This window comes from Dendropsophus ebraccatus, chromosome 9 (assembly GCF_027789765.1).
Source record: "Dendropsophus ebraccatus isolate aDenEbr1 chromosome 9, aDenEbr1.pat, whole genome shotgun sequence".
Classification (NCBI taxonomy): domain Eukaryota; kingdom Metazoa; phylum Chordata; class Amphibia; order Anura; family Hylidae; genus Dendropsophus; species Dendropsophus ebraccatus.
Window position 1 is genome coordinate 25,224,109 of NC_091462.1, and position 21,847 is coordinate 25,245,955.

Below are 21,847 nucleotides of genomic sequence, written 5' to 3' on the forward strand. Positions count from 1 at the left end.
GTAGGGAATGGTCAGCTGAGCCTGCCGAATTGGACAGAATCAGGTGACTAGGAGTCGTGTATGGGAGTCTCCCGACTATCACTATCAGATTACATACATAACATATCAGATGACATATATAAATAGGTGTTTTCTTTTTTCCCCAATAACCTGGACTACCATTACTGGGCAGGTCACGTGGGGCAGGGATGGAAACACTAAACCTTTATGGACACTTAGAAACTGAGGGCTGTATCCTTCGATTTGCTGTGCGATGCTGTTACATTTAGCACAATGGCCCCAAAGCTCCCATTTAATCATGGTTTACCAGCTAAATAAGCTTAACAATATTTATTAGGGCATGACAGCCAATGAGGACCAGTGCAGCACGTGTTCTTCACATTCTCCAGATCCTCACGCCTGGATTAAGCAATAGACGCTCTGTTTCCTTTACTTGGGTTTTATAGGCACTATGAGGTGTTCGGGTGTCTCACTGATTTAATGGGATTTATTCACTTACTGTAACATGGGAACCAGTTGTACTTATAGAACAAGCCGGCTCAGTGCTAGGATGGAGTAGAGTGTCTGCATTTGACCAGCATTAAAATAGTGGTATGAGATCAAGAAAAGGCTCCACCCCTGTTCATAGGCTTTGTCTGGTATTGCTGGTGTTGCTCATTCACTGGATTGGGGCATAGACGCAATACCAGGCATAGGCTGTTTCTGGTAAAAAAAAAAAAAGTTTTCCCTAATCTCAAGCAAACCCATGTGCACTATAAATACCTTTTATAGTTTCCTCTAGTAGGCCATCAATATCTTAAAGGGGAGGGGAGGAGATTTATCAAACATGGTGTAAAGTGAAACTGGCTCAGTTGCCCCTAGCAACCAATCAGATTCCACCTTTCATTTTCCAAAGAGTCTATAAGGAATGAAAAGTGGAATCTGATTGGTTGCTAGGGGCAACTGAGCCAGTTTCACTTTACAGCATGTTTGATAAATCTCCCCCATAGTGCCATTTGCAGATATTTTCCCCTGGGGATATTGTTACTGTACCAGGAAGAAAACTTCCAGTAGTCCAGATGCCACAGTGCAGGACTCTGAACTATTTTTATATTTGCCCCTGTATTACTGGCAAATCTTTTCCCTCTGTCTTGTGACCTTGATACGGCGTCTTTAATTATAACAATATAATGATTATAATGGCGGTGGCTGCTGTGTATTATAGGCTTCAGGAGGACACGCCTGGGTTTTGTTTTGAAGATCTCTTCAGATTGTGTAAGCCTCGGAAGATTAAAGAGGCACTTTCATAGTCCATTACCATAGCCAAGAATAGGATTGGTTCTCATGATAAAGGATAAGAAAGAAAAAACTTGAAGTAAAGGAAAGAAAATGTAGAACAAATGCATAGCTCTGAATATAAGTGCAGTGCTGGGCTGGGATTACATATAGGCCCAGTAGGTCAGTGCCTTATGGCGTTCCAGGGGAATATGTTATATGTTAGTTAGGCATTCATAGTGCTGTCAGATGATTTCTCTTGCCCTATCTGAGAGTAGGAGTCTAAGGCAACAAACAAGCCTCTTGTTGGCTGATGTCTGGGGTTGTCAGACCCATCCTAGTAGCTATTAAGTTACCCTCCCCCTATAATCCTGCAGTGCCACTCTTGCACATGGATAGTAACCAGTATTGTAGCTCATTCCCTTGTAAAGTGGAAATGAAATGGACAAAAGTAACTTTTTTTTTTAGTGTAAAAAAAAGAAGCTGCTTTTTTCCAGTTCCGCAAAACACTCCATGAATTTCTTTTGCCCATATAATGCATACCCACCATCACTACCACTATTGTTGCAGTGTCATCAGCTTCATCCCAGCTCAGTCACATCAACTAATTTAAAGGAGAAGTTTGGCAAAACATTTTTATTAAAGTATTCCAATGCCCCCCCCCCCCCCAAAGTTATACAAATCACCAAATTTATAAAGTGCTTTTTTCCCTGCACTTACTACTGCATCAAGGCTTCACTTCCTGGATAACATGGTGATGTCACTTCCTGGATAACATGGTGATGTCACTTCCTGGATAACATGGTGATGTCACTTCCTGGATAAAATGGTGATGTCACGACCCGACTCCCAGAGCTGTGCGGGCTGTGGCTGCTGGGGAGGATGATGGCAGGGGGACACTGAGGGACACAGGGCACTGGAGGGACACTGAGCATCCCCCTGCCATCATCCTCTCCAGCAGCCACAGCCCGCACAGCTCTGGGAGTCGGGTTGTGACATCACCATGTTATCCAGGAAGTGACATCACCATGTTATCCAGGAAGTGAAGCCTTGATGCAGTAGTGCAGGGAAAAAACTTTATAAGCATTTCCCATAATAAGTGTATATTGGTGATTTGTATAATGTTTGGGGGGCAATACAATACTTTAATGAAAAGTTTCGACGGACTTCTCCTTTAATTCCTGCAGCTGGGTCATATGACTTCTGATCAGCCCACCATCTTGACTTTGAGATGTTAAGCTGCATCTTATTTCTTTCTTATCTGTTATCAATCCCATGATGCATCAGCACAGCATCACATGGGCAGCTAGAGACTGTGCTATATCTGCAGTATAATAATCCTCATAATAAGCTAAGACACTATATAAGTCATGGGGGCTGAAGTGTCATCAGACTCATTATATTTGAGTGATAGAAGCTGTATATTCATCACCAGTAGAGTTGAGCAAACTCGGCCGAGACCGAGCGTGCTTAAAGATGGCTGAACTCTAATCTTCAGTAACTGTGATGAGAGTTTGTCTTCCCTTGCACATACCTTGTGTGGAACAGTCCAAGCATTTTCATCATATAGTGGGTTCTGCTGGCTGATATGGTGCCCCTATTGAGAGCACACAAACTCATGTCATTTATAGGGGGGTCACCATGGGATCACATGGCCCAACTAAAGGAGAGGATTTCAGGAATTTTTAGATATAAAGTAACCGCTAAATGAGGTAATACTAGCTGAAGTTTTTCGATTGGGTGACTAGTTGCATAATGACTAATAAGAAAAGTTATACTGGATTGCTTGTTAGTAGAGAAGCCTTCCAGAAGCTTGACATCCCAGGACTATATCCATCTGAACCTGCATGAAAACAGCTGCACCACAGCAATGTGCCCATGGAAACAATTTAGAAAACTATGCAGCCATGATGTTTTTATTCTGGGCGCTTATACATAGAGGTCGTCCTAAAAAATTCTAGTTGCAATCTCGCATTAATGGTTGAAAGGTGTTCTGAGATCTTGGAATATTTTCTATATGGAATGTGACGGGGGTCTCAGCTGTTGTACTTAACAAATGGTTGGCCCGGTGACCCTCTGCTATGCTTTTGTACTTATAACGCACGCAAGATCAATAGCAAAGCTCTAGTATTAACAAAGTCTCAAACTGTGGCATATCGATACTAAAGTTTGCAGAGTTTTTTTTCCTTTATCACCGCTTTTTAAAAGTACGCAGGTAAGGGATGGGGCAGGAGGTTTCCAACAGTTTCATCCTTATTAAAGACTGGAAGCCTAAATCTAACATAGCGACACATTAGTTACGTTAAAGGCGTTATCCAGGATTAGAAAAGCATAGTTGCTGTCTTCCAGAAACAGCGCCACTGTTTATGGATACAATCAAAGTGAATGGATTTGTAAAACCAGGCAGTACCTGAGAACAAGGGTGGCGCTGTTTTTGGAAGAAAGCTATGTTTTTCTAATCCTCGATAACTCCTTAAAGGCCCCATTATTGGCCTTACTTGGCAGATTACCTGCTGTTTATTGTATATGTTGAAGAAGCACGATTTTTGCACCAACAGTCAGTAGGAGCGGCGGCAGCAGACCGCTGCTGACTTAAATGGCCCACTCCAACGATGTAAGGATCATTGGCCCCTTCCTCTACTCCTTGTGCGCGCTCGCTTCCCCCGGATTATTGGCTTGTGTTATACACCCTTTACTCCTCTATGACACACAGTAGTTGGCCTCACTTATGTTGGATTGCCCTGTGATAATATGCTAAAATCAGGACACCTGCAGATAATGGCCTCCATATACAACATTAAACTTATTTCTGCGTTTGTTCTTTTCAGGTGGTGAAATGCCTTTTGGACCATGATAAAGATTTCCCAATAGACATCAATGAAAACGACACGCTGTGGGGAGAGACAGGTAACGTCATTATAATATCACTATATTGCCGGGGTGTGTCACTGCATTACACATAGAATTAATGTAGGAAACTAGTGCAAAAAGAAGAGCTTCAAAACGTAAGGTAGCCATAGGCCGGGCCAGTGTGTTCTCTGTGTTAGGGTACTATTACACGCAATGATAACCCACATTAACGATCAGCCGATGATCGTTGTTATCGGCTGATCGTTGTATTTATTACACGGAATGATAACCGGACGAATCGGCCTGATTCGGCTGATTATCGCTCCGTGTAATAAATACAACGATCAGCCAATAACAACGATCATCGGCTGATCATTGATATAGGTTAGAACCTATATTTGTCGGGCGCCGACCGCGCACCGCTACGTGTAATAGTGGTGCGCGGCGGGCGATTGATGATATACATTACCTATCCACGCTCCAGGGCTGCTCCTGAGGTCTGCTTCTCCCCGGGTCCCGACAGGCCGCTCAGCCAATCACGACAGGCCGCATCGGTCCCGGCCTGTGATTGGCTGAGCAGCCTGTCAGCTGACAGGCTGCTCTAAAGCTAGAGTGCGCGGGACCCGGGGAGAAGTGGACCGCAGGAGCAGCCCTGGAGCGTGGATAGGTAATGTATATAGATTAAGCAACGGCTGCAAGGACATTGTTACCGATGTCCTTGCAGCCCTTGTTAAACGATTATCAGGCCGTGTAATAGGCCCAGTAAACGAGCGCCGATCTAGCAGATTGGCGCTTGTTTACAGGTATTATCGGGCCCCCATCGGCCCGTGTAATAGTACCCTTATTCTCCTATCAATGGTCAGTGAGATGATGGGAATGATACAGCAGCATGAGAAGAGTGTGTTGATCTTGTGGGAGCCAGTGACTTTCTGTGGTCGTGTCCTATTGACTATACATAAACGTCGGCCAAACCTGCCATCTATCTAATGGTAAAGAGCATCTGCACAACTGTTTCCCAATATATTCTGTTAGCCAGAAGGTTAATGTTAAATATGCCCAGTTCTTCTTCTTGCAGACAAGCTGCTGCCAGAGGAGTCAGACAACAGCTTATCCCTTTCTTCCTATTATTCTGTCTGATATACAGTAAAGGTGTGTGTGTGTGTGTGTGTGTGTGTGTGTATATATATATATATATATATATATATATATATATATATATATATATATATATATATATATTGTCAAGCGAGAGACAGGACAGCTAGCCAATGTGTATGAGGTTCTCCATGGGACAGTGAGACACCAAAGGTGACTGTATGATGATACATTGACATATAAGAAATGTGAGGTTGAACCCAGGAGCAGGCCACACAGATGGTAGTAGAAGTTAAAGGGGTACTTCAGCAAAAAGAAACATCTTTTTAAATCAAGTGGTGACAGAAAGTTATACAGATGTTATATAGTTTGACACAGTGCTCTCTGCTGCCACCTCTGTCCACAACAGGAACTGTCCAGATCAGTAGCAAATCCCTATAGAAAACCTCTCCTGATCTGGACAGTTCCTGACATGGACAGAGGTGGCAGCAGAGAGCACTGTCTCAGACTGAAGAGAATACACCATTTCCTGCAGGACATACAGCAGTTGTTAACTACTGGAAGACTTGAGATTTTGTTTTATAGTAGTAATTTACAAATCTATATTACTTTCTGACACCAACTGAATACATTTTTTTTTCTGGAGTACACATTTAAGGTTAGAAATAGGACTAGTGGTACATAGGGAGAGACAACCCGGCCTGGCAGAGTTTACAGTCTACAACTGTCCTCTGCTAACAGCTGGATTTAGCTCTTGATAGCAGAGATTCCCTGGACTACATAAGCAAAGTCTTAAAAAAAAAAAAGTAAAAATATTTGAAATGATAAAAAAAAGTTTTGTTTTTTTTTGTTTGTTTTTTTTAAATTGGAAAGCTGCTGCTGTTAGATCAATGGGAAAAAAACTCACAGAAAAAGTGTATCCACAATTGGATCAAAATATCACCTCCACGTATTATACAGTATCACAGATAGGGGTGAACATACTAAAAAATAATAACTTTAATTACATCGATATACATAAAAAACACAATCCCCACATAACAAACACAGTCGTGGTCACCTGAACCACTTAGGAGCTATCACCAACCGGTATTACTCCTCAGCCACCACTGGACAACGCCAGACAGACAACAAAACCAGCGATAAAGTGAAATAAACCGGTAATCTCACCCTTCCATGGTCTCCCGTCAGCTTTCAAGTCCAGTGGTGTTTAGGAAGAAGCCGTATCCAAGCTTGTATAGCAACGTCTTTGACCCTGGTATTCCCTGTGGTGTCAAAATATGCCGGCTCTCCCTCCTCGCTCAGGGTATTTGGGGTTAACCCTTAGTGAATCGGGTTACCCCTACCCCGTGCTACCCCTTTGTTACTGCCCCTAAGATACCAAGTCCATACTCTATGTCCCCCTCCTACGATCGTTTCAGCCAGTTTGCTGGGATCTTCAGGGAGCGTGGGCATCAAGACCGGGACATCTGTATCTACCTCAGGCAGGGTAGGCCTTGCGTGTCTGCTACAGTGGTAGCTAGTACGCTGTATCGCTCTCGCTGGTGTGCGCAGAGCGCTGGAGTGCAGGGCAATGGCTCCTCACCTGCACACGTGAATGCGGGGATTCATATAATTTTCTTTGCGTCCGCGGTTACTTCCGGTGCGTGACCTCACTTCCGGTTCTCACGCTCCATAGTTACGGCCGCGTCCTGCTGTCGCTAGGATGAAAGGCGCATGCGCTCAGTCTCCTAACTGTTTAACTTGTCATGTCGGGCTATGGGTTGATTCGCTCTCTACTCCTGCATACATAGTATCCAAAACAGTGGAGTAGCACAGAACCTGCGCTCGTTTACACACACAATGTCAATAATACGGCATATAGCTATATACAAACTCTTTACAAAGTGAACTACTCAGTCATCGATCCAGCCGGACCAGACCACGTGAACCATTGTTATATCTATAGACATGCAGTTTGTCAGCAAGGGTTTTGACCCCTTAGCAATCACCGCGGAATAACCGCAACTCCCAGCAGGTTACTCCAGGCAGTTATGGATCATATGAGTATAAGTTAGGGTGTACCGTCCTCTATAAAAAACAAGAGAAATTAAGCTGATCATTAAGCCCCCCTGGGCTCATAGTGCGCAGGCGATAAATCCACTCAGTTTCTTTTTTGAGTATGGACTTATCCCAATCCCCTCCTCTCACGGGGGGTCTGATCACTTCCACTCCCATAAATTTGAGGACTGTTGCGTCACCTCCATGTTGATCATTCACATGTCTTGAGACTGGCTTATCTGCTTTCACCCGGACATCTCTCAGATGTTCCCCTACTCTCCTCCTAAACTCTCTCACTGTTTTTCCTATGTATTCTAGTCCACAACTGCAGGTGATCTTATAAATTATGCCCTTGGTGCGGCAATTGATGTAATCCCTCAAATAGAAGGTTTTCCCTGTGTTGTTACTCACAAAGGTCTTACCCATTTGTATGTATCTACAGGCTATACATCCACTGCATCTGAAAGAACCTACCACTGCTTTCTCCAACCATGTCTTCCTCCTTTGTGCAGATGAGAAGTGGCTTTTTACTAGCCGATCTCTCAGACTCCGACCTTTACGAAAAGTTATCTGGGGTTTACTACCAACCTTCCCTTTCAGGTCCGGGTCTAGGAGTAAGACCCCCCAGTGTTTGTTCAAGATGTTTCGCACCTCATTGGCCCCTGTGTCATAGGTCCCTATCACTCGCGTGATCCCCTCCTCTTTATCCTTAGTTTTCGGTATTAGAAGGTCAGATCTATCCCTTTGTTGGGCACACTGGTATGCCTCCCTTAGGACCTCATCGGGGTAACCCCTGTTGTGAAATCTGTTTCTCAGGTCATCCGCTTGTTTCTTAAATTCCCCTTCAGATGAACAGTTGCGTTTCATACGCTGGTATTGACCCTTGGGTATTCCAGCCCTCAATGGTCTCGGGTGATGGCTCTGCCACAGTAATAACGAATTAGTGGAGGTTGCCTTCCGATATACTGTCGTGTCTAGACCTCCTCTTTCATTCCGTATGATCAGAGTGTCCAGAAATGCCAATTTTGTTTTGTGTATCTCAAAGGTAAATTTTAGTCCTATATCATTGTTATTAAGGACTTTCATGAAATCCACAAAACTAGAGTGTGGGCCGTTCCATGTGACAAAGATGTCATCAATGAAGCGTGCCCACACTCCAATCTGATCAGTCCAATTGGTGTTCACCTCGTTGAACACCACCGTCTCCTCCCACCAGCCCAGGAAGAGATTTGCCACCGTAGGTGCGCAAGGGCTCCCCATGGCAACTCCCCTAAGCTGGTGGAAGATACGACGGTCAAAAAGAAAGAAATTTCTCGTGAGTATAAATCTGAGCATTTTTTTGACAAATGAGTTATGCATCTGATACTGAACACCCCTACTTCTAAGGAAATACTCCACCGCTTCAATACCTAAATCATGATTTATGGAGGTATACAGTGCCTCCACGTCGATGCTGGCCAGAAAAGATCCCTCTTCCATTTCAATACCTTCCAAGCGTTTCAGCAGATCGGTGGTGTCCCTCAGATAGGATGGCAGGCTTTCTACAAAGGGTTTCAGAATTCTGTCAATATACACCCCCAAATTTTGTGTTAGATTCTGTATCCCTGACACAATGGGCCTCCCCTTCAAAGGCACTGTGCCCTTATGTACCTTAGGTAAGGCGTAGAACGTGGCCATCACTGGATGTCTTGGAGTCAGAAATTCTGCCTCCTCTTTGTTGATCAGATTACATGTTCGTGCCTCCCCAATCATGGAGCGTAAATCAAGCATGTAATTCTCAGTGGGATCTTGTTTCAGGATCTCATAATTATCTTGATCAAGAAGAAGACAGAGACACATAGTTTTATATTGTTCCACATCCAGGACGACCACGTTCCCACCCTTGTCAGAGGGCTTGATGACCACAGTGGTGTCTTTTTCCAATTCAAGCAATGCTTTCATTTCCTCTTTGGTGAGGTTGGACATAGAGTGCGGGGATAGTCCCTCCAGATCCCTAATAACGAGATCTAAAAAGACATCCACGCAGGATATCTCCCCAATAGGGGGCATTTTTTATATAGGGGCACGGGGACGAGGTCTAGGCCCAATTATTGAACAACCTTTTTTAGACAAAGGGAACACTCCGTACCCCCTGAGAAACAGAGTGTGAACAAGACCTCTGATCTCCAAGTGATTAACCTATCCAAGAGAGAGCTTAACCCCATAGAAATGGGTGTCCTGAGCAAGGGTCTAGGTTTTGTGCCTACCAATAGGTATAATTGTTTCAATTGGGTCAAAGACATCCATTTGTTCATACGCAAACTTCGGTGGCATAAATTCCACGCTCTCCAAGAAAAAAGGAGGTGTTTGGAATTAGGGATTACCCGGGATGTCCTACAGGGGGCTGAACTGTTGGTGGATTTGATGAGTGAGGGAGAAAATGTGGAGGGAGAAGGACCCTTCACAGATCTTAAGAACAAAAGTATAAAAATGCCCCCTATTGGGGAGATATCCTGCGTGGATGTCTTTTTAGATCTCGTTATTAGGGATCTGGAGGGACTATCCCCGCACTCTATGTCCAACCTCACCAAAGAGGAAATGAAAGCATTGCTTGAATTGGAAAAAGACACCACTGTGGTCATCAAGCCCTCTGACAAGGGTGGGAACGTGGTCGTCCTGGATGTGGAACAATATAAAACTATGTGTCTCTGTCTTCTTCTTGATCAAGATAATTATGAGATCCTGAAACAAGATCCCACTGAGAATTACATGCTTGATTTACGCTCCATGATTGGGGAGGCACGAACATGTAATCTGATCAACAAAGAGGAGGCAGAATTTCTGACTCCAAGACATCCAGTGATGGCCACGTTCTACGCCTTACCTAAGGTACATAAGGGCACAGTGCCTTTGAAGGGGAGGCCCATTGTGTCAGGGATACAGAATCTAACACAAAATTTGGGGGTGTATATTGACAGAATTCTGAAACCCTTTGTAGAAAGCCTGCCATCCTATCTGAGGGACACCACCGATCTGCTGAAACGCTTGGAAGGTATTGAAATGGAAGAGGGATCTTTTCTGGCCAGCATCGACGTGGAGGCACTGTATACCTCCATAAATCATGATTTAGGTATTGAAGCGGTGGAGTATTTCCTTAGAAGAAGGGGTGTTCAGTATCAGATGCATAACTCATTTGTCAAAAAAAATGCTCAGATTTATACTCACGAGAAATTTCTTTCTTTTTGACCGTCGTATCTTCCACCAGCTTAGGGGAGTTGCCATGGGGAGCCCTTGCGCACCTACGGTGGCAAATCTCTTCCTGGGCTGGTGGGAGGAGACGGTGGTGTTCAACGAGGTGAACACCAATTGGACTGATCAGATTGGAGTGTGGGCACGCTTCATTGATGACATCTTTGTCACATGGAACGGCCCACACTCTAGTTTTGTGGATTTCATGAAAGTCCTTAATAACAATGATATAGGACTAAAATTTACCTTTGAGATACACAAAACAAAATTGGCATTTCTGGACACTCTGATCATACGGAATGAAAGAGGAGGTCTAGACACGACAGTATATCGGAAGGCAACCTCCACTAATTCGTTATTACTGTGGCAGAGCCATCACCCGAGACCATTGAGGGCTGGAATACCCAAGGGTCAATACCAGCGTATGAAACGCAACTGTTCATCTGAAGGGGAATTTAAGAAACAAGCGGATGACCTGAGAAACAGATTTCACAACAGGGGTTACCCCGATGAGGTCCTAAGGGAGGCATACCAGTGTGCCCAACAAAGGGATAGATCTGACCTTCTAATACCGAAAACTAAGGATAAAGAGGAGGGGATCACGCGAGTGATAGGGACCTATGACACAGGGGCCAATGAGGTGCGAAACATCTTGAACAAACACTGGGGGGTCTTACTCCTAGACCCGGACCTGAAAGGGAAGGTTGGTAGTAAACCCCAGATAACTTTTCGTAAAGGTCGGAGTCTGAGAGATCGGCTAGTAAAAAGCCACTTCTCATCTGCACAAAGGAGGAAGACATGGTTGGAGAAAGCAGTGGTAGGTTCTTTCAGATGCAGTGGATGTATAGCCTGTAGATACATACAAATGGGTAAGACCTTTGTGAGTAACAACACAGGGAAAACCTTCTATTTGAGGGATTACATCAATTGCCGCACCAAGGGCATAATTTATAAGATCACCTGCAGTTGTGGACTAGAATACATAGGAAAAACAGTGAGAGAGTTTAGGAGGAGAGTAGGGGAACATCTGAGAGATGTCCGGGTGAAAGCAGATAAGCCAGTCTCAAGACATGTGAATGATCAACATGGAGGTGACGCAACAGTCCTCAAATTTATGGGAGTGGAAGTGATCAGACCCCCCGTGAGAGGAGGGGATTGGGATAAGTCCATACTCAAAAAAGAAACTGAGTGGATTTATCGCCTGCGCACTATGAGCCCAGGGGGGCTTAATGATCAGCTTAATTTCTCTTGTTTTTTATAGAGGACGGTACACCCTAACTTATACTCATATGATCCATAACTGCCTGGAGTAACCTGCTGGGAGTTGCGGTTATTCCGCGGTGATTGCTAAGGGGTCAAAACCCTTGCTGACAAACTGCATGTCTATAGATATAACAATGGTTCACGTGGTCTGGTCCGGCTGGATCGATGACTGAGTAGTTCACTTTGTAAAGAGTTTGTATATAGCTATATGCCGTATTATTGACATTGTGTGTGTAAACGAGCGCAGGTTCTGTGCTACTCCACTGTTTTGGATACTATGTATGCAGGAGTAGAGAGCGAATCAACCCATAGCCCGACATGACAAGTTAAACAGTTAGGAGACTGAGCGCATGCGCCTTTCATCCTAGCGACAGCAGGACGCGGCCGTAACTATGGAGCGTGAGAACCGGAAGTGAGGTCACGCACCGGAAGTAACCGCGGACGCAAAGAAAATTATATGAATCCCCGCATTCACGTGTGCAGGTGAGGAGCCATTGCCCTGCACTCCAGCGCTCTGCGCACACCAGCGAGAGCGATACAGCGTACTAGCTACCACTGTAGCAGACACGCAAGGCCTACCCTGCCTGAGGTAGATACAGATGTCCCGGTCTTGATGCCCACGCTCCCTGAAGATCCCAGCAAACTGGCTGAAACGATCGTAGGAGGGGGACATAGAGTATGGACTTGGTATCTTAGGGGCAGTAACAAAGGGGTAGCACGGGGTAGGGGTAACCCGATTCACTAAGGGTTAACCCCAAATACCCTGAGCGAGGAGGGAGAGCCGGCATATTTTGACACCACAGGGAATACCAGGGTCAAAGACGTTGCTATACAAGCTTGGATACGGCTTCTTCCTAAACACCACTGGACTTGAAAGCTGACGGGAGACCATGGAAGGGTGAGATTACCGGTTTATTTCACTTTATCGCTGGTTTTGTTGTCTGTCTGGCGTTGTCCAGTGGTGGCTGAGGAGTAATACCGGTTGGTGATAGCTCCTAAGTGGTTCAGGTGACCACGACTGTGTTTGTTATGTGGGGATTGTGTTTTTTATGTATATCGATGTAATTAAAGTTATTTTTTAGTATGTTCACCCCTATCTGTGATACTGTTAGATCAATGGGGCCTGATGACATCACACTGGGGAAAGATATGGTCCTCACTACTGAGTGATGTCTCTAAGTGATTAATTAGCCTGTGTAAACGAGGAGCGGCGCCCCCTACAGAACGGCTTCCTGTACTGTGTAGATGAGGAGCAGGTGCGCTTTAAGCCGGTGTTTTGTTCTCTACTTCCACACATGTTTCTTCCATCAAACAAGCTGAAACAAAGGAAGTATGTTCTGTGATCCAGGTCATCTTTTGACTTTGTCTCTTAATATTCAGCGCTGGCAAAACCTTTCTTTTCCCATGCCACACCTCGATCAGGAGCCCTGGGCTTATTGACTGGCCATAACATTAGCTGATAGCTCTGCTGGAACAAGACAGGACCAAACCCCATCACTGCTGCCTACACCCAGTACAGTGCATTTATGCTGCCGCTTCCCCTTTATGTTTTATGTGTAAGTGACGCCACTTAGTGTAATAATACTGGGAGCAAATGACTTTACTTATCTCACATGGTTATAGTGGAGTATAAAGTGGAGGAGATCAGTCAGGGTCGTCTTCTACAACTGACATTGGTATTGTTCATGCCAGTATATTTACATGCCACAGCAAATCACTGTATGCTTTTTTTTTTTTTTTTACAATTTGGTATATAAAAGACTACAGACCCCTTTGCATACACATCTGAATTGCATTGTATATACTACATTTAATATAACACATGTTCACTTGGTTTCACTCTAAGAGCCCTATTACTCGGAATGATAATCGACTGAATCGGCTCTGTCCGGGCGATTATCATTCCGTGTAATAAACACAACGATCAGCCAATAACATTGGCTAATCGTTGATAAAGGTTTGGACCTATAATTGTCTGGCACTGACGTGCACCGCTACGTGTAATAGCGCACGGCCGGTAGCTGACTATTTGCAAAGTGCATACATTTCCTAGCCATGGTCCAGGGCTCCTCCTGCGCGCTGCTTCTCCCCGGGTCCCGCGTGCTGCAGCTTCAGAGTGGCCTGTCTCAGCTGACAGGCCGCTCAGCCAATTACTGGCCGGGACCGCTGCGGCCAGTGATTGGCTGAGCGGCCTGTCAGCTGAGACAGGTTGCTCTGAAGCTGCAGAGCACGGGAGAAGCGGACCACAAGAGGAGCCCGGGACTATGGATAGGTAATGTATGCAGTTTTAGCAAGGGCTGCAAGGACATGCAGCCCTTGTTAAACGATTATCGGGCCATGTAATAGGCTCGTTTAGAGTTATTATTGGGCCCCCATCGGGCCGTGTAATAGTACCCTAAGATCTTGTACCGTGTGTCTTCTGCAGCTTGCGTGTATTACAATGCTCTGCAGGCTGCTTGGTTCCATCAGTCAGATTCCCTGACAGCTCAGTCTGCAGTCATCCCCTCCTCTCTGGAATTCTCATCTAATCGGAATTGAATTGAATTTGATAGATCAGATTTGAGGTTATATGAGTGTTAAAGACATAAGAAAGAAGAGCAAAGGCAGAAAGGAACCCAGCAGCTTTCAGTGCATTGTAATACATAGAAGCTGAAGATGACAGTTCATGCTAAATTTTAATGAAAACCAGCTCCAAATATGTTTTTTTTTCTCTATAAAGTACACAAACTAAAGATAAATAGTATGCAGATATGTTATAAACTGTATACGGTAGTCCCACTTACAAAAGGGGGGGCTTGTATGGATCTGAACTTCACTGGAGAGGTGCGCTCATGGCATAAATCTGTAACAGGATTGGGATTACTAAAATATACACATTCAAAGAACTCTTATATTATAGTATTATACTGTGTAGTATCACCAGTACAGTATTTCACCAAAAACATTCTGCTGTCCTCATTGGTCACTTTTGGCTGCAGGTGCCATGTTATCCAACTCAAAAGCCTGTAGGCTGGTCATGTTGGTCAGGGACCCCGTCATGTTGTGCTTCATCCAGTAGCTCTATAGCGCTCTGTTACTATCATATTATGTTTTTCTCTGAATGTGAATACAAAAGGAAAGTAGAGCGCTTATCCATGACCTTCATTTTCCAATTTCTGTAATCGAGTTGCTCGCTACGGCCAGAACCACGCGGTTTATTACTGCTAATTTCTGTAACTCTCCCCATCTGATTACACTTAATAAGATCCAAAACTTTTTTTGTAGATCTTTTTTCATTCCAGTTACTTTTTAGCCCCATCTCTGATTCGTTCTTGTGGCATATGTTTCCTGTACAGCTGAAATAACTTTACGTGTAATGAAATGGCTATGGATGAAATCCTCTCTGTGGTTAGTGCCGGCCTAAATATCATGGCCATACTCTATGTGTCCGATAATCATTTACTAATTTAGGCCTATACTGAGCTGGACTAAACTAAGAAATAGCAAAGTTGAATTTTGACTATAGAGAATGACTTCCATATAGATGTGGTTTTAGTGCAGCCATTTTTGCGACGCTGTGAACCCAGAAATCCTTTGCAAACAATTTTGTCATTAAAGGTGTATTTTGATCGATATATCAACATTTAAAGAGTATAAATCATCAGAATATGACCTAATATTTAAATCAAGTTTTTAATATAGACATATTTTTTACGAATTTTTACGTTTTTTTTAACTTTCCATTTTGCTATCTATATTATAAAACCCTGTAATCTTGCAGTTTTCATTCTGGCCACTAGGCTTAATAATAAGCTAAGGCTTCCTGTTCTGTGCAGATAACTTGCCAGCAGTGTCCTCTTTATCATTACAGACAGGAGTGCAGTGACAACAGTATATAGATAAGACACCATTCACAATAGCTGCTGATCAGAGCTCAACCTTCCTTTTCCCTAAGGAATGATCCTGGCCAGGTCACAGAGCATGCCAAGTAATCACTCCTATTCTAATGAATAGGGTATGCGCCTGTGCTGTAAAGATAAAATTAGAAAATAGAAACAGATTTAAAAAAAAAAAAAAACATGTTTCAGTATCCGGCTCTAATTATTGAAGAAAATAATCTAGGAAATACATTTACTTTAAAACCTATACTCACCTACCTGATCCCCTGCCAGTGCTCACTGTCAGCACTTCCTTTTCTCCATTCCAATACATAAGAGAAGCCTTCTCAACCAATCACTAGCCACATTGGTGAAACGCCTCAGTCTGTGATTTGCTGTGAAGGCGTGTCCTATGTCTTAGGAAAGAGAACAGGAAGTACTGACTGCATTAACTGTTGGGTGATCAGGGGCAGGTGAGTACAGTTTTGTTTTGTTTTTTGTTTTTTTACAGAATACCTTGTATAGCTTTCTATTCAATATTGAATAGTGAATATAATTCTAGAGGTACCAGGCTAGTGCTAAATTGTCATCGATCTAATTTCATCTAGCTAGCTGTCTGATTTATTTTAACTTTTCTCATTAAAGTCTTAGAAGTTTCCAAATTATTCTTTACTTTAGTGACCATATCAAGCATCAGACTTTTCTTTTCTGAGTTGAATTAAAGTTTGTGTACCACATTTTATCTGCTGTCTCCATTTTATGGAAGCATTTAGTAGTATAGAAAGTCTATCAGAGCAAATATATTAACTTGTTCCCATTAAAGTATAATCTAATCATAGTAATTTTACCGTAAATCAGATTACAGAAACCATCTGTGTGTGGAATGTGCAGCCACCGAGAACGGGGTCTTTTCTAGAAGAAAACCTTTCTAATCATGGCGGCTGACAGCATTACTTTACAAAAAACCCAATGCTTTCACAATCCATCTGACCTCTATTTATATACTCGTATACTGTATAGCCTTTGATCATTTATCTTCGTTCAGTAGATTGGTTACACATGTTCTCTGTTATGGCGACTAGGACGTTACTGTCTAAATTCTTTTGTAATTTTGTTTATTTGGCTTCATTAATCCATAAAACTGGAGATAATTTACAGGATTATCTAATAAGAAGTAAGGCCGGAATGTGTTTTCTCTAGTTTCAGACACTTTTTTTATGTTTTTAATTTACACGTGAAATAAATTACAGTCACATGGCGTTACTTTATCCAGGGTTCCACTAACAGAGCAAAACACATTTATCAGACAATGTAATAATATGGCTGTGGATACTGGACCCATAGCCAGGGCTGGCCTTAGGGTAGATGGCGCCATGTGGCTAATTTTCTTTCGGCACAATTCCCCCTCCCAGATGCCTCACAATCAGCATGACATGAGACCACAATGCGTACAGGGCGTGCGCTTATATACTGTGTAGAGAGTGCGGAGGCCTCACCAACAGACGCATACTACCAACCAGCTCCAAATTCCGTCATGTAGTGCACATAATATCGTCTAGTACCACCAAACCAGCACCACAGTGCAGCAATAAATACTTCTCCTACTAGAGATCAACCAACACCACAGTGCACCAATACTGCTCCACTTGCAGGAAGGCAACACTGCAGGGCAGCAATAAATCCTGCTCCACCTGTAGGAAACCAACACTGCAAGGCAGCAGTAAATCCTGCTCTACCTCTAGTACATTAACACCGTAGTACAAAAAAAAAACATACTGACACTTGATGGTTTAAAGACAAAATGTATTAGAGTAAAACTCCGTAACCAGGGAGCCTTTGCTCCCTGTGGTTCTGCAGCATATTTCTTCTTGCTGATTCTTTTTATGGCAGATACTTGTTGTTTTCTTTTGCCCCTCATCCTGACTCTGGGCACTTGGCTGTGGCACCACCCCATAATATTGGTCAGCATTTGTCCCACCATTGGTCTGGTGAGGCGAAAGTTGTTTTTGGGAAAGCCCCACATAGGAGTTGTAGTGGCGGCCATATTGGTTATTACCCAGCTTTCCCCAAAAGAGCATCCCAAGCATAGATCAGTCATTTTTCTTTCCTTTAGGCGGGCTGCTCTTCTTCTTTCTTTTTTTTTTTTTTTTTTTTTTTTTTACACATAGACTCTAACAGTAAGACAATACTTTCATATCTCGCCCTCACCTTACACTGTGACATTTTTATAGTATACTCTTCTGTCTTTACTTTCAGTACTCGGCGATTCCCGTTAATGCATTTAATCCCTTAATGTACATATTTAATCCGGTAAACTAAACAGGCATTAGACGCGGAGTTATTCATGTTTAGTTTACACTTTAACAAATGTTTTATCTGGATTGAAGGGGAAAGGAGAACCGTATGTGTTGGCAAACAGTGTGAGAGAGTCTCTGTACGATTGTAATGAGGGGATAGATTGTGCAGCGCTGATGGCCAGTGTTTACATTAGATGTCTTCTAGAGCCGCTAGCACCTCGCTGCTGATCCTTCTCAGGCTTCGGGCCTACTCAGGATACCAGTCCCGGGCTTCTTATTACCCTCCCTTAATCCGCTGTCAAACTCTTCGCCTTTTCTTTCTGGCAGACAAACACACACTTGTCAGGTTTGTTGGAGTAAGATCAAAGATCTGTCAGATGAATGGCTTCCCCTTCAAGGCCTGTTAGTAGTCACTGAACACAGACCAGGTTTTGCTGTGCGTGTTTCAGGTGGTTTTCTGGAAATATTTTGGTATCTGTTTTTGTTTTATTTTTGTGGCTTCATTTTTTTTTCCATTACTAAATGCTATAACCCCGTGTTGCCTTTTATCAATGTACGGTAGTTTTTTTTTTCCCAGGCAGGAGAAGGGTTAGTGGAAATCAGCCTGCCAAGAGAGTATCAGATAAGAGTTAGTCCTTAGCACGAAAATAGCCGGAATTCCTGAGCATAACTTTGCCATGATACTGTTTATTTAAGAACACTGTGGGTAAGCCAGTTTCCGAATATGGTAAAGTGAATTGAGGGTGGAACTCACAGGCCGCCGCCATCATCCATGGTAAACAACAGGCCACAATTATCGGGAACATTCTTCTACTTTATTGCTCCCCGCACACACCTCCCTCCCAGGACTGCTGCTTCCTGCATTATGGACAATTTGCTTTCTTTTTGATGGACTCTTGTAAACCTCCAGTGCACATGTTCTCGTAATGTAGACTTAACTTACAATACAGGATTACCCACAGGAATGTGGCGGGGAATTGCTTAAATAGCAGTTTCATTGCTGAATATGGTCCTGGGCTGCAAATCTTTTATTAGACTACAGGCTGGTGTAAAACATCCTGATGGATTCACAACTAAGCATATGTGTATTAATACTGTTACACGTCAAAAGCGAGAGATGATTGTTTGACCATGTTCACACCACAATTTGTGCCTGTAAAAGTGACATACTGATGTATCCACGCACTTAATTGAACAGGCCCCATTTATTTCAGTAACAGCTAGTGACTATGTTGGAGTGTAAGAACAAAATCCCACATACCCTTGGAAAATTACCTAAAAGTAGTCATTAGCTGACTATGCTTGGGCCATTGAAATAAATAGCGCCTATACTGACTTAAACATGGCATGTCATTTTGACGTAGGACTTTCTGACGTAGCTGTGCCTCAGACACAAATTGTGGTGTGAACAAGCCGTAAGGGACAATTTTGCACAAACATTTTAGACAGCGTTTTTGGGTCACAAGTGTCATCCTGACTACTAGTCTAGTGACCAGAACTGACATCACTGTAGGTATCTATACTGCTCCCAATTCATTTGACCTTCGTTTAGGCTGAGAGTTGCATCCCTAATACAGATGCAGAAATGTGGCAATGTTAAAGGGGCATTACAGCCATAGAAAAAGTGAGTCAATGACTGGCTGGGTGGGCAGGTCCTGTGGAAAGCATGTATCACAAGAATCAGGTAGCGTCAGGGCATGGGAGCCAATGGAATGGCAGCTGAAGGGGATCTTTTTTATTTTTATAACACATTCTCACTTTTTATTTTTTCTTAGGGCTTAAATACCCATTTAAGCTAGCATGAAACTGGCCTTAAGGGATTTGGAAACCTTAGAAAAAAAACAATTTGATTATGCTTTCCCAGTAGTCTTCATTAACAATTTCCTACCATTTAGCTGCTACTAAGAGAAAGACGTTTTGCCCACTTAGTGTTAGAGACAGCAGCACATGGGGTTTGCACACAAGCTCAGGTTGGATTGAGGACAATTGGGAGAGAATCCACACACAGGTTGTAAATAGAGAAGAGAACAGACACAAGGCAGTGTGCAGGAGAGAATCTCATGGGCTGTATAAAGCTTGGTTTACATAATCAAATATAGGTAAATTATGAAATAATATGCCTGTTTGTCTATGGAAGTATCTGTGCATGCATTATAAAAACAAACTTTTTTTTAGTAGATAAGAAAAAATGCCATATTTTTCACCTTATTTTATGCCCATATTTTGCTTTATATTTTACTGTGTGTTGACTAAGCCTAAAAGTGTAGAAAGAAAACAGAGCACCTAAGTGTAGCGGTTGCAAAGGAGAAAATAAGCAACATTTTTAATAAAGACATAGGAAGAAAATGTTTTTGCGTTATAATAAGCAAAAATAAAAATATACTTTTTCTTCTTTTTCAATGTACTTAAAGGCTCTTTAATCGTATTTTGATAAATTATATCAGTAAACTTTGTACTGCCAAGGGGCAAGAACCAACACAACTGTTTACAGTTGGCTTGGTTTGTTAAAGGGATGCCCCCAGTGCAATGAATGGCCTAAACTACCTATACGTAAAACAGATATTACATGAAAACGGCGCCTCAGAGGGCCAGATAACTAATCCTTTGTGTCACATCCCCTGATCACCTCTTTCTGCAGGTTAGGATCCCCTAATATATGCTGCCATGTTTGCTATACCATTTATGGTACCCCAGTGCTCCTGTATGGCTTGGTACCAGGTTCCAGGTATGAGTGCAGCCTTTACATAAAGACGTTTTATAAAAGAAAAGTGTATGCCGGATATAACAGGAGATTAGCTATGTCAATGAAGTATGCTTTCAAGTTTAATCCTGTATAGGAAGGAAGAGCCGTGCTCTGGAATGGGGAAGGAGACAGGTTGCTGTGTGAAGGTCTTTATATCTGTGTGATTGGTTCACAGCCAAGTATACAGCAACTAACGTTCTGAAAGATATTAGGTTAAAGGGAAGCAGACACACCAGCCAGAGATATGAGATTGAAAAATAGTTTTTTAAATAATTTTCTTAATCTTTTGTAAAAATATATCTCACTTTTCACAGCTAGGGGCTTTGCAGATATGGCTGCCCAACCCAGCATATTTGGTACCTGTTAAATATCAGTGACACCAGGAAAGTCTTACTCAAAGGTGAAACTTTCCAGTGTAGAACCTATGGCGGGGCCTTCCATGTGCCATTTGAAGTACTGCTGTCTTAAATGGAAAATGGGCATCGGAACCCCTAAGACGCCAGCGCTCAGGGTGACTCTACCCTTGCTCACTTTATTGTTACACCCCTCTTCCTCTCAGACTGGATGAAGGCTCTGTGCCGCTGTACCATCACCTGTACCATCTCTGCCGCCTGAGGCAAACCTCATGTGGACAGCGGTTAGCATGGGCGTTGGGACAGCTGCTGCGGGATAGGTGAGCGCAGCAGGGCTGCTGTCATTTTTGTTAAGTGGACCTTAACTAAAATTACAGCAGGGGAGACGTTATGCCGCCTCATGGCAGAAGCGGCCCTGGCTGTCTAGAAGATTAGTATAAGATGTGCTAGGTCATTGTTCCCATACCTGTGGCTCTCAGGCATGAGAAGATATAACTCCCAGTAAAACCACATGCTGAGAGTTGTAGTTTGCCCACAGTATGAGGAGCATAGTTTAGGGAACACTGCACTATACAGACCTCTTCTTCTTAAAGGGGTAGTTCATAAAAAATTTTTCATTTAAATAAACTGGTGCCAGAGATTTGTTTTATATATATATATATATATATTATATAAATCGTAGGTCTCCCAGTACTTGTCAGCTGCTGTATTTCCAGCCTGGAGAGCAGGGGAGGTTTACTGTGGGGAATTGCTCCTGCTCTGGACAGTTCCTGACATGGACAGAGATGGCAGCAGAGAGCACTGTGTGAGACTGGAAGGAATACTCCACTTCCTGTAGGACATACAGCAGTTGAAAAGTACTGAAAG

The 21,847-nt window shown here is 43.2% G+C and overlaps 1 protein-coding gene across 6 annotated transcripts in view; it reads left to right on the forward strand.

The window, feature by feature from the left end:
* The window catches only part of TANC1 (tetratricopeptide repeat, ankyrin repeat and coiled-coil containing 1), a 190,287-nt gene that overhangs the window by 146,806 nt on the left and 21,634 nt on the right, over positions 1-21,847 (forward strand). For all 6 annotated transcript variants that reach the window (XM_069982743.1, XM_069982737.1, XM_069982738.1 and 3 more), the window contains one exon: positions 4,083-4,161. In XM_069982743.1, coding sequence (XP_069838844.1) covers positions 4,083-4,161 — 79 coding nt within the window. The remainder of the gene's footprint in view (positions 1-4,082; positions 4,162-21,847) is intronic.